We start from the raw sequence: 13,575 nt of genomic DNA, 5'->3' as shown, positions 1-13,575 counted from the left end.
TTTTTTATGAGTATCGATATGAGTTTAACATTTCGAAAGTGTGGTCTAAAAAAAACATAGAAACCACATGAAAAATCTTACATATATTCTTATATATAAGCATACAATGTATATACATATAAATATATAGAAATAAGAAAAATTGGCCATAGGGCAACTTTCCACCGAAGACCAAATGACTTAGAAGTTACCAACTATAAGCCACCGCACGGTCTATAACAATGATCAAAAACCATATCGCATATATAGTGAGCTATAAAGACCCTGATATCACAAATGTAAAACAATTCTAACGAAAAAAAGAACGACCTAATTTATTTAAAAACAATAAACTAAATACAATTATGATGTACAACAACAAACTGCAACCACTGAAATACAGGACCCTGACCTGGGATAAACATCTTTAGAATGTGGTGGTGTTTATACACAGTTGCTCGTACCAATGTTACAAGGAGTCAAAAACAATGGCAGCTAAAACAACAAAATTAGGATTCAACAGTTTAGGGTTTCCGACTTATAATAGCTCAACACAAATCATGATAGTCTAACCGTCTTTACTGTTAAACTACAGTTCATAAAATAAAAGAGGCTTCAGAGGTTGCATACGGAAAAAAATCTCCGTCAAACTCAAAGCAACATAATGTTCTATAGGCAAAACATTATTCTGAGAAGAGTATTTTTGTTAATTGGATATAGGAAGATGTGGTGTGAGTGCCAATGAGACAACTCTCCATCCAAATAACAATTTATAAACTGAGTAAACCATTATAGGTCAATGTACGGTCTTCAACACGGAGCCTTGGCTCACACCGATCAACAAGCTATAAAGGGCCCCGAACCATTTAAACGGGAAAACCAATTGACTTTTTAAAAAACCCTGAGGTACTGCAGATTATTCATCTTGTGAAAAGAGTTAGTTTTCATTTTTGATAAAACCGGCTATGCCACTAAGTTACAAAAGAATGCAAGTTTGATTGGATTAAATATCAACATCAAGAAATCAGAAGTCATGCCTCTTTTAAAACACCTCAGAGCTTCCTTTAATAGATTTAAATGGGACACCCCTAGACTGCACTTCATCTTTCACCTACTTGGGCAGCATAGTAACATCTGCAGGAGGAGCAGACAAAGACATCAGAGCCAGAATAGGAAAAACAAGAACTGCATTTTTAAACCTTAGACACATCTGGAAGACAAGCAACATCAGTAAGAACACTAAAATTAGATTATATAACAGTTATGTACTAGCAGTGCTACTATACGGGGCGGAATGCTGGAGAATGACAGAAAAAGACATCAACAAGCTCTCCAGTTTTCACAACGGTTGCTTTAGAAAGATATTAAGGATATTCTGGCCGTGTAACATGTAAGATCTCCAACAAAGACCTCCATGAAACAACAGGACCCAACAACATGGAGACTTTATTGAAGCAGAAAAGATGGAGATGGATTGGCCATGTTCTTAGAAGACCAGCAGAGGACTTGACCAGAGTAGCCCTAAGATGGATCGACACCTTAGGGGAAAAGGAAGAAAGGGCGCCCCAAAACAACTTGGAGAAGAACAGTTGAAGCTGAAATGAAAGAACATGGAATCAGCTGGGATGTAATAGAAAAGAAAGCACAGAACAGAGATGAGTGGAAATAACTAGTCTTTGCCCTATGTGCCCCGAGCATAATAATGACTAGGTAGGTAGGTAGGTGCCATGTGATGCGATGTTTGAGAATGGAATGGTAACCATATCTATGAATATCTGTGAAACAGTGAATCTGACAGGAGACTAATGAGAATATTTTTGAACAAATTGCTGTCTTAATAGACAACAGGTGAATATTTTTTATTGAATATAAATATTTAGTGCAGTTTCAGCCTTTTTTCATATTTTATGCACAACGTGGACAAAACTTATAACTTTTTCTTTACAACAATCAAATGTGTGAATGAAAAATATTAAAGAAGCATTAAAGAAAGTGCTTTAAACGTAAAAAAAATAATGCAAAGGATGGTTCAGAAAACTTGAAACAAAAGATTGAATCCCACCACGTCGTCCATTTAGTACATGTACTAGTCCGTAGTATATATGGTAGTAAAAGTTAAAGGCACGTGATCATGTATGCATGTTAAACCTTAAAATAAGGTAAATATTACAGTAAAACCTGGCTAAACAGAATCATGCATAAACCAAAAACCTGTATAAACCAAACATGTGCATAAGCACCGTCATTTCAAATTGTATGCGTTGTGAACCTGATAAAACCAAACATGCATCTGCAAAAACGGAAAAAAATCTGCAGTCCCAAAGAGGAACGGTTTAGATCGGTTTTAATGTAATTCATTTTGCAAGAGGGTTAAAGGATTTTACGGTCTGTGTTTTTGTTTGATGTCTTCTGCTGTGTATCGATCTGATGGTTTAAGCCTTTTTTCAATTAACTGAGGTTTATATTGTGTTGCTATGTTACACCCCTGTCCCAGGTTAGGGGAAGGCTTATTTAAACATGAATACATAACCCCGCCACATTTTTTATTTTTCTATTCCAATTCAAGAGCCTGTAGTTTAGTGGTAGTCGTTGGTTTATGTCTGTGATATTTGTTTTTGTAAATTGTTTTGTTATAATATAGGCGGTCAGTTTTCTCAATTCAATTGTTTCAATTTTTCATGTCGGGGCCTTTTATCAGTTACAGCCGACTATACGGCTTGTTTATTTTTCTCATTGTTGAAGGCAGAACGGTTGCTTATATTTGCTTATATCGCATCCTTATTTGAACTGTTGTGGATAGTTGTCGTATTGGCAATCAGTAACACATTTCCTCAATTTTCTTTTATATTAACCCAAATACACTGACCGTCACTTAGTCTATAACAATGAAGACTCAAGACAAATTAAAAATGTTCAATGAAATAAAAAAAAAAGAGTTACCATTCAATATAAGAGGGTCTGGATTTGGTTTTCAGAACTGAGAATTATGACAAAAACAGCCTATAAATAGTTTTAAAACCTTAAGATTAGAGAAAAATTTTGTGCAAAAGTATAAATAGTAAAAACATTAAGGTAACATATATATACATTACTGATAACAGAAAAGAACGTGTACAGAATAATTTGACAAATGATATGATTATAGATAAACTGTAAATATCTAAAATCTAACTTGAAAAAAACAACTTGTTACGAATTAACACGATGAACAAGCATGCGCCGACAAATTATCAACATGCTGAATTTTTTCCGTATACACGGACTAAGACGAAACGGGAAATTATTGCAGAAATGTGTGTAGAGAGTTAAAAAAAAAGAAGATTTTTTACATACTGCCACTTCCTGGATAATCTTTGACTTAGTTTTCATATAAGTAAGATTCAATATGTGTATATTAATAAATATGTGCGGTATTTGGTTGCCAATACCCTCAATGGAAGTCAATGTCGTTAAAAATCATTGCCAACCTCGTCGTTTTGTTGCCAATAAAACAACCATCCATCATAATTCAAAGAGAGAATGTAAAAACAAACAACGGGTACCGCGATCGGGGCTGAATGATGAGCAGAAAACTCATGTTCATCTTTAATAAAATTTAAAAAAAAACGTAAATGAGACAGGTATATGCCTGTATAATCACCTTCTGTTGAATTCCCAACATTACTTATATTTCAAAATTGATTTTATTTACATTTACACCCGAACCTCTCTGGTATAATAGATTTATATTGATCGATATTGTTTATTTTTTAATGCTTGTAACAAGCTTAAGCATAGCAAGTTGTAATAAAAAAAAACAGGCATGGAGAGTTGTATCATATGCATTCATACCACATCTTCCTATATCTATAAGATAAGAAAGTCACAATAAAAAAACATCATGTGTCAAAATTACAGACCATGCAGCAAAAAAAAAACACAAAAAAACAAACCAACCACGATGATGAAAAGACAAAAAATATATTGTCTTCATTAAACAACATAGAAAACTATAACAACTGACCATCTCAAAAGTCATACAAAAACTAGTAAACACAGACGATTCATTGGTGGTGGTTTTAAAACAATCAATGTGTGGTCCAATTATGTTCGAAAAGATTTGGAAATTACTTTTGTTCAGGTGAAAATAAGAGACAAAAGTTGTTTACAGACATTTAATACTTGCTATTCCATTTTGAATATATAGATCTAGACCAAGTGTAAAAGATCGAGGGATTGAATGAACTTCGGACATAGCGATACCGTGTTGGCGAAAACTTGGACTGCAATGAAGATATGAAACTTAAAGATATACTTCAAGATTCGGTTGTAATTTTAGTGTCAACGTCAACGAGTTCACTAGAATATATCAGATCAAATTCATAAAATGATGGTAATGATTTATCTAGTGGAAGGACATCATACAATGACTGTGAAGTTACATAACATGCATAACAAGATTGAGAAAAATAAAATTCGATACATTATAAACCTATAATACAAGCTCTGTGTAGCCTTTTTAACAACAAACAAACTAATGGCGTATACAATTCATGTAAGCAATTTAAGACATGCAAATAAAAAATAAATGCATACAAGCAAGATGTCACAGTACCCATGATAGCAACTTTAAAAGTACATTTAAGTTAAGCACAGAGTCAAGATAACTGAAACTAAGCAAAGGATAAAATTATAAAGTACCGATGATAAAAGTACGTATGTAGTATTAGTGGCGCTTCCAGTCATGCCCATTGTAGAATGATAAGATTTTTGCGCAAAAAAAAACATAATCAGTTTAGTTTAAAATAAGCAGTATTATTACCACATACTATAAAGGACTGGAACGTCTTACCACCAGACACCACACAGTCACACTAGGTGCCTTCAAGGCCATAGTGTCAAACCTCTAGAGCCTTGGAGGCTCCTACTGTTTTTAGCCAGTTTTTAAAGTTTAATTCAAATTCACTGTATTTAGTTAGTTCCACGGTTTTACTTAAATAGTTAATTTACTTGGATGTCAGAATGTCTTCTCCGCAAACGGAACTCGTCAGAAACATTTATAGCAGAATCTTCAGTTTGTTGAAGGAGACTATTATCCGACAGAAATAGTGTTTTCACAGGGTTTAGCTGAGACTACTATAACTCTGTGTTATAGTAGTCTCAGGGTTTAGTAATAATTTATTTAGGTTTTTCTTTCAAATAATCATAACAGATATAGGGTTTAAGAATGTTATATTTTACGAACACAGATGTTAAATTATAAAACTGTTTAATAATAATAGTTTCCTCAAATATAAATACCTTCCTCAAAATGGGTATCAAAGGGAGCAACTGGCGTACCTATGTTTATTAAACAAAAACAACCGGAAGTAAGGTTGTTGTCGTGATTTTTCTTCCCAACTCGTCCAAAGTGCAATATTGTTGTGTGATTCTACTTTATTCACGTGCTTTAGATAGATGACAACCCAATTTACTATCAAGATAGATAAACATTAATTATTTTTTAAGTTTCTTCGTGTAATCTTTTACTAGGTTTAACGAGTGTTGACAAGTATATAACTCCATCTGTCAACTCCGTAACACGGATGTTATAGTCGCCGTCAGCTGAAATTCGTAGCGGTTATCAATTAAAATAATCTAAACTATCAACCACTTTCACTCGAGATATAGTTTTTCTCATTCCATTCATAAATCGCAAAAAGAAAAACCACTACTGACCTACCTTTTAAGTGATTGCACTGTGATAATCCTGACCTTCACATTTTCCAAGACTATTTTCAATGGTGGAATCCGCCATTGTTTTTTCCGGAAGTGTTCCCCTGGAGTTCAATTTCATAACATTTGCATAAAGCGCGGGAAACCGTATCACATCAATGAAAAGAACATTTCAGGAAACTGCGTAAATGACGAATTTCACATGTAAACAAATGATCCTCATAGAAACAAAGATGGCGGAATTACAATGGAAAACATTCTGGAAAATGTGAAGGTCAGGATTATTACAGTGCGATCACTTAAAAGGTAGGTCAGTAGTGGTTTTTCTTTTTGCGATTTATGAATGGAATGAGAAAAACTATATCTCGAGAGAACGCGGTTGATAGTTTAGATTATTTTTACCGATAACCGCTACGAATTTTAGCTGACGGCGACTATAGTATACAAACATTTCCAAGAAAAAATAGTTGCAAGAACAAGGTAAAACATAACTGATTGTGATTATTATGTTAAATCAAATTTAATTCATTTACAAAGTATTTATGTAATATGATTATTCTGGCCGAAAGTATACCCACAGAGCATGTAATTCAGTGGTTGTCATTTGTGTTACATATTTGTTTATGTTCATTTTTTGTACATAAATTAGGCGGAACAAATGAATCAGGGTCCGTCTGCCCTGATTCTGGTTCGCCCTAGTTTTCTGTTCGCCCTAATACCTGTTTGCCCCGAGTCCGTTCGCCCTGATTTTATTTTTCAGTATATTGTTCATGTTGTTGCGTTGTGTGTATATAATTGAATGTGTTGAAGTCAGTCTACAATTTTGCCGAATACGACGTATCATGTTAACTTGTCTAAAGCTAGCTGCTATACTATAATTTTTAACAAGCCAGGAAAAATTTTAAAATGCTGTTTACATTTTGGAGGTATAGAGATTGAAAGTGCAAAATTATATAGATACATGTATCTTGGAATCACATTTACATCTAGTGGTATTTTTAAGCAGTGTAAAGATGAATTATACAACAAATCTTTAAAAGCATGTTTCAAGCTACAGAGATGCTTTTTATTTGATGCATTAAATATGTTGTAAACAGTTACATAGCTCTAATGTAAATACATGGTATTCTAGTATCGATTATATTCAGAGAGAGATTGAATTACCAAATTTTGACCAATTTTATTTAATTAATATAAATTTGGCAAATATTCTGTATTTAACTTTTAATAGATAGACATGAATTTTAATATATATATATTTCGTTCATTGATGTAACATATACATATCATAAATGAGAGGGTGAACAAACCCAGGGCGAACAGGCTATCAGGGCAAACAAACTCAGTGCGAACGAACCAAGGTTGGCAAAAAAGCGGTCAATACTAGTATTGACCATGCCAGTGGTAAATACTGGTATTTACCGGGAAATACTGGCAAATACTGGGAAATACCGGCAAATACTGGTCGATTGAAATTTTCAGTGGTCATTACTATAAAAAACACTATCTACTTGGTCAATTATAATTACAATTAATATAATTAATTTATAATATAGAAAGTGTTCAAATCAATTTAAATGCTTTCATTTCTAATTTTATTGTAAATTCAAACAGGGATCTACATTGATTATTAATGTGTACATAATATAATAGTAAAAGAAAAAATGCTTTTTGTCCCTGCTTCAAATTTTCAATTTCAGCATGAAGAAGGTTTTTATCTCAGTTATATAGCTATAGACAGGAAATAATTTATTGTTTAAGGGAGCCTTCATATATCAATTTTATTACCTTCAATCCATGTACTGTCAACTTTTATTGGAGGCTGTTGTTTTAGTAATTAAATTTTCACACCTAGCAATGCCAGGTGATAGGTAAAAAGACCCATGTAACTTCATTTACCTGTAGTTTTATTTACCTTTAATTTTAATTATCTGTTAAATCATACATTTTGAATAAAAATATATTGTCAGATTTAAACATGTTGAAATAAAATATAAATTTGTATATACATGTATATCTTAAGTATGCAATATCATAATTCATAAAAACTAAATCAGTAAGAATAAGTGTTATAAATGAATAAAACCTATCAAATTCATTAATTTTATAAGCTGACACATTATATTTGACTTTTATCAAGATTTTACTTCAATTAATAGTAGAAATAACCATGAAAATTTCAATTGACCAGTATTTGCCAGTATTGACCACTTGGGGAGTACTGTCCGGGGCGGTAAATACCGGTAAATACCACTGGTAAATACCGGTGGTGGTATTTACCGCCCAACCTTGGAACGAACCTAGGGCAAACATGTAATCAGGGCGAACGATCCCCATACCGGAACAAATGACTTGTTATACAATGTTAGTATGGTGCCTATTATAGCTGACTATGCAGTATAGGCTTTGCTCACTGTTGAAGGCCGTACGGTGCCCTATATACTAAGTTGTCAATTTTGTCTTTTTGGTCTCTTGTTGAGAGTTGTTATTCATTGGAAATCATACCTCATCTTTTTTTATATTCACAGCTACTGACAGCTAGTTCAAAGCCAATATAACATTACTAATGACAAAATCATGTACTTTTTTCAAGTACGAAGTACTGTACCAAAAAGACACACTTAACAACTCACTGATATACATATATGTATCATATATTGATTGACCAATCATTAAATATCAACTTGTATTATACAGTAAATTTGAGAATTAAAATCATGTCACAGATCTTATAAACAACGGCCTCCATAATAGACAAATGATAGAAGTTATGATGTGACAAGTATTATAGTAGTTATAGTCCCTTAATATTTACAAAGGAGTAGGTCTGGTAAAAGCTGATTTTAGGCTCAAATTTCAGGTTTCTCTGACGAAAGATTTCAGTCACTTTTTAAACACTTAATTGTCTATTTCAGTTGATACAATTAGTTCATGTGAAAGATTTTATCTGATAAAGTCATTAAAAAACGCTCTGTTTCAAGCTTAAATATAAAAAATCTATCAAATATGCCAAAAAAAGTCACTTTTCAGATGTTTTTTTTTGGGAAAAATGCAAGTGACCGCATATCATCAAAGACAACTTAAATTTTAATATTAAGAATGAACACAAATGAGGCCACTTTCATTTAAGACAGAAATCGTCTAGAATTTAACTAAAATGTTAAAATTGTGAAGATTTCAGTAATTTAGCATGACTCAATGATGCTAGTACCCAATATATGTGCATTGTATTGTAAAAAACAGCCTTTATATATTTTAGTAGCAGAGGCATTATACTTTCCAATAAATATTATATATTGTCATTGAAGTTTGACTATCAAAGTCAGGGCATCATAACTATGCCCCTTTAGAAACGTCTTGACTACGGGCCTGCAAATTTTATATTTCATACCTATAAGGAAATCACTTGAATTTTATCAAGTTTATCTGTTTTTCGTTCAATGAATATTAAAAAAGTACAAAAATGTACCGGTATATGGTAAGATAAGAAGTTGATTTTATGTATGTATCTAACATTTTATTACCTTATCATAATTAGTTTATGATAGTCTTTTATCAGCAAAGTACAAACTTTGCTTTTAATTGAGTAACTGACTAATATACTTAATTCACTTGAGAGACACAAATTATTGAATTATGGATACAATTTTTGTATATTGGTACTATAAACATATTTTATAATATTTTTGCGTTACAAAGTTCTATGATTTTGGATATATAAATATATATGTGTAGCATAATATATATATGTGAAGATTAAAGAATGATTAAAGGTTTGTCAATGTACAATGTACAAAAATGTACATGATGTACCAGTCATGTTAGTAAATTGGACATTTGTGAATATTGTCTTGTGCCAATTATATCTTTATATTTCTGTTTTTGGAGAATGTTTGATGGTCTCTGTTTAATTAGTTCTCAGCTTGTATAGTCTACAGGGAATTAAATCAAAGTATAGTAGCTTTTATTGGCATGTGGTACAAATTGGTACAGGCCAGGTTTAATTTTACAATGAAAACAACAAAAAAACACAAAAAAAACAAAATCAAACTGTGGCAAACAACAAAAAGACTACAGACAAAAATAGAACAGGAAAGGCACAGCAAAGTACCAATCTCAGAGAACTTGTAGGAAAGTGAGATCAAAACCAATAAAATAAATTATGTACAAATGTATCTTAAATAAGACTTAAAAATCAATCAGTGCACATCCAATGGATTTAAGTGAAAATGTTAAAGACGCCATGCATAAACCATCAGAGAAAAAATGCGAGCCTGAAGCCTGGGTTAGCGCCGTGGTGACCAAGGCAAAAAAGAAATTTAATAATGTATCTTATTTAAGACTTAGAAATGAATCAGTACACATCCAATGGATTTAGTTTGAAAATGTTAAAGACGCCATAAACAGTCAGAGAAAAAAATGTGAGCTTGAAGCCTGGGTTAACGTCCTGGTGACAAAGGACAAAGAGTGCAGTCATACAAATGAAAAAGCAAAATAATTACATGAAGATACTTTTTTATTACTTTTGATATAATAACATAACAGTTATCTTTATTTTTCAGCTTTCATAAACACTGATAAAGAAAAATGAGTGGTTTTATTGGAAAACTGGTACGAAAGAAGTACATAGACATATCAACAGTTACAGATACTAAGTTAAACAGAGTTCTAAATACATTTGACTTAACAGCTTTAGGTTAGTATCCTGAAATCAATGAGGCATGACTTGAATTATAGTTTTAATGAGTGCATCTAGTAGAGCAGAAATGCTATACCCTCTTTAACTTCTACAACATAGAAAACCAAAGACTTAGCAACTAAAATTAGAAATTGGGGTGATCTCTGACTCTGGTGCTCCTGAAGGGTAAGTAGATCCTGTTCCTCATATGACAACCAAAAAGATTGTTGAACTGTTTATTTCTTTCGTATTGCTTGTTGTTGTCATTTCAGAAACTTTAATATTTTTATATTTCCCTTTTGTATACTGAAAACCTACTAATTTTTGCAAGCAAAGTATATTTGTGAATTACTCAAATATAGAAAACAAAAATGTTTTAAAAATGTAAATTGATGTCTTCCTTTGAATAATTACATCAATTAAATAATACATATATCTATATGAGAAGATTTCAAAAATAAATCACTGCACAGTCGACTAGAAAGAACTTAACTAATATAAATTAATGTATTCCCAAATTAAAGTTATTTATGTTTTTTAAACCCCATGATTACATACAATAATCGAACTTAACTAACGGATAAAAATGCATTATAAAAATCTTAATAAACTTGTTTCCTTTTTTACATAACATAGGTATTGGGAGTACTTTGGGAGCTGGTATATATGTAGTTGCTGGACAGGTAGCCAAAGAGAAAGCAGGACCTGCTGTTGTCTTGTCATTTTTCATAGCTGCTGTGGCATCAGTTTTGGCAGGTACGTGAAACCATTTTTATTCAAAAAAAGCTTTGTGACAAAGGAGGCTGTCTGTTTTATGTTTTAACGTCAAGTGAAGTTAGCAGTATGAGTAAAAGTTATATTATTTTGATGATGCAAATTAGACCAGTGAAACTATTAATAGTAAAATATTGAACGCAAGAATTTGAAGAAAAAAATATTTCTGTAACATGTTTAAGGAAAAACTGAATAGAACAGATTTTCAAAATATTCAAATTTGGTCAGTCCTATGGAAAAAAAAAATGATGGCTGACTAGTTAAAACTGAAGAGGCTAGCCAGACATGACAGGTTTTTGCTCAAGATAAAACTAACTTTTAGAGAGTCTCCTGCTATGCACACATTATGCAAGCATTAACCCTCAATGTGAATCCACCTCAGTAAAAACATCACAATCGAGAAAGGGACACAATTTCACATTGTTTAAACCATGATATTGAAAACCCTAGTAAATATGTACCTTATTTTTTCCTTTTCAGGGCTTTGCTATGCAGAGTTTGGTGCAAGAGTACCTAAAACAGGATCTGCATATGTATATAGTTATGTTACAGTTGGGGAATTCATAGCTTTTATCATTGGATGGAATCTTATATTAGAATATGTTATAGGTATAGTTTAATTTTATGCCCTGCTTAAAAAAGTAGTTCCATTATGTTTACCTGTTGGTTGAATTGTTGGCAAATCAACTTGAAACTTAATACACATTTTTATTTTGATATTTAAACTTTTAATAATATATAAAATTAGGTTTTGACCTTGATTTCACTGTTCACCAATTAGGTCAAAGATTTTGTGAAAAGAAGTTTACTCTATTGGTTTTATTAAGATAAAGTTTTGGTCACACCAACTTGAACTTGGTGTTCAATATGAAATGAAATTTTCAAAATTTATATCAAACTTATAATGGACCAAGATTTTAAGGTTTACTAAACACAAAGTGTTATAGTGCAAACAGGGCAAGCTTTCCTGTTACTACATACTCTTGCTTTAAATTTTAAAATTTTTAAGCACTTTGATGAAAACTAAATTATAATTGCTACTAAATATCCATTTGACTGCCCTGCCTCTTATCAAAATATGTCTATACTAATCAGGGTTTCCCCTGGGTCAATTATTTTTTTCGCCACCTCTTTCGCCAAAACAATATATTTTTCGCCACTTTAATAATTTTTCGCCAAGTATCACAAATATATATACTTTTTAAATTTTCCCTTTTTTCCAGCCCCCACCCCTAAATAAGAAGGTGTAGGGTGTAGTCATTACATTGAAGGGTAACTCTCATGCCAAACTTTTGAATAGATTTCTTCATAACGACAGTTTTCTTTTCTAGACCATTGTAAATAAGTAAAACTATAAAATTATGCTTAAAACACGTGTGTTACTGAAACGACTTTGAAGTACCCACTCAAATCAATGATCTATATGTAGTTAAATGACAAAGTTTTGCATTAGAGACCTTTCTTGCTTTTGAACATTTTTCGTCATAACAACAATTTTCTTTTCTGGACTATCATTAAAAGAAGGAGAGGAAGCGTAAAGATTTTGCTTCAAACACGTGCGTCGCAAAGTGGTTAATAAATCCCTTTTGTGACATGTGACAGAAGCCATTTAATCATATCATTTTGTCATATCATACAATCAACACCTTTATTAATTAGTCCTTTGATGTCGATAGCTATGAATGCAATCAGCTGATTATTGATTTTCTGTCAAAATCTTAACGAGTTAAAGGTGAATTCCGAGTATTGTCTGATCGGTAAAATCAGAGAAACCCGAAAAAGTAAATAAACAAAATGGCTGAAAATAAATAGTATGTATATTTCTTTCGCCAAATTCTTTCGCCAATGACGAATTCTAATCTCCACAATTATTATTTTTTCGCAAATTGCGAAAATGGCGACCGCCAGCAGAAACCCTGATACTAATTCCACCAAAGAGTTTGTTCAATGTTTAGTCTTTCCATAATTCCAGGAAACATGTATTTTATAGGTACAGCCAGTGTTGCCAGAGCATGGAGTTCTTACTTTGATTCGCTCATCAATAAAACCATCCAGCATTTCTTCGAGGACAACATGCCGATGAATGTTGGAGGGCTGTCACCTTATCCTGATTTCTTTGCTTTTGGTATAACTTTACTGCTAACATGTAGGTACATTATTTCTGTCTTAGTTTGAAATTAAGAATGGAAATCAGAAATATATATCATAGAGACAACAATCTGACCAAAGAGCAAAAAAACAATAGAAGGCCACCATGCAATCAGTCTTCAACACCTCACACCTGAACACATGCTTCAATTGGCCCCTAAACAAAAATGTGTACTAGTTCAATGATAATGGAGTCAGAAGCCATACTATAACTCAAAAACATATAAATGAACTAAAATTGAAATCATACAAGACTACCCCCCTATACGTCTAACCAATGTACCTTTTAATCTCAAGATCTA

The 13,575-nt window shown here is 32.2% G+C and overlaps 1 protein-coding gene across 1 annotated transcript in view; it reads left to right on the top strand.

The window, feature by feature from the left end:
• The first annotated feature begins 5,318 nt into the window (after positions 1-5,318).
• LOC134693784 (cationic amino acid transporter 2-like) overlaps positions 5,319-13,575 on the top strand; it is a 41,578-nt gene continuing 33,321 nt past the window's right edge. The window contains exons 1-6 of the mRNA XM_063554692.1: positions 5,319-5,549; positions 6,113-6,153; positions 10,236-10,369; positions 10,988-11,107; positions 11,606-11,734; positions 13,116-13,271. Of these exons, the coding sequence (XP_063410762.1) occupies positions 10,261-10,369; positions 10,988-11,107; positions 11,606-11,734; positions 13,116-13,271 (514 nt within the window). The 5' untranslated portion in view covers positions 5,319-5,549; positions 6,113-6,153; positions 10,236-10,260. The remainder of the gene's footprint in view (positions 5,550-6,112; positions 6,154-10,235; positions 10,370-10,987; positions 11,108-11,605; positions 11,735-13,115; positions 13,272-13,575) is intronic.

Source organism: Mytilus trossulus, chromosome 12 (genome assembly GCF_036588685.1).
Source record: "Mytilus trossulus isolate FHL-02 chromosome 12, PNRI_Mtr1.1.1.hap1, whole genome shotgun sequence".
NCBI lineage: Eukaryota > Metazoa > Mollusca > Bivalvia > Mytilida > Mytilidae > Mytilus > Mytilus trossulus.
Note: the sequence above shows the minus strand (reverse complement) of the source record. Positions and strands in the feature narration are given on the sequence as shown.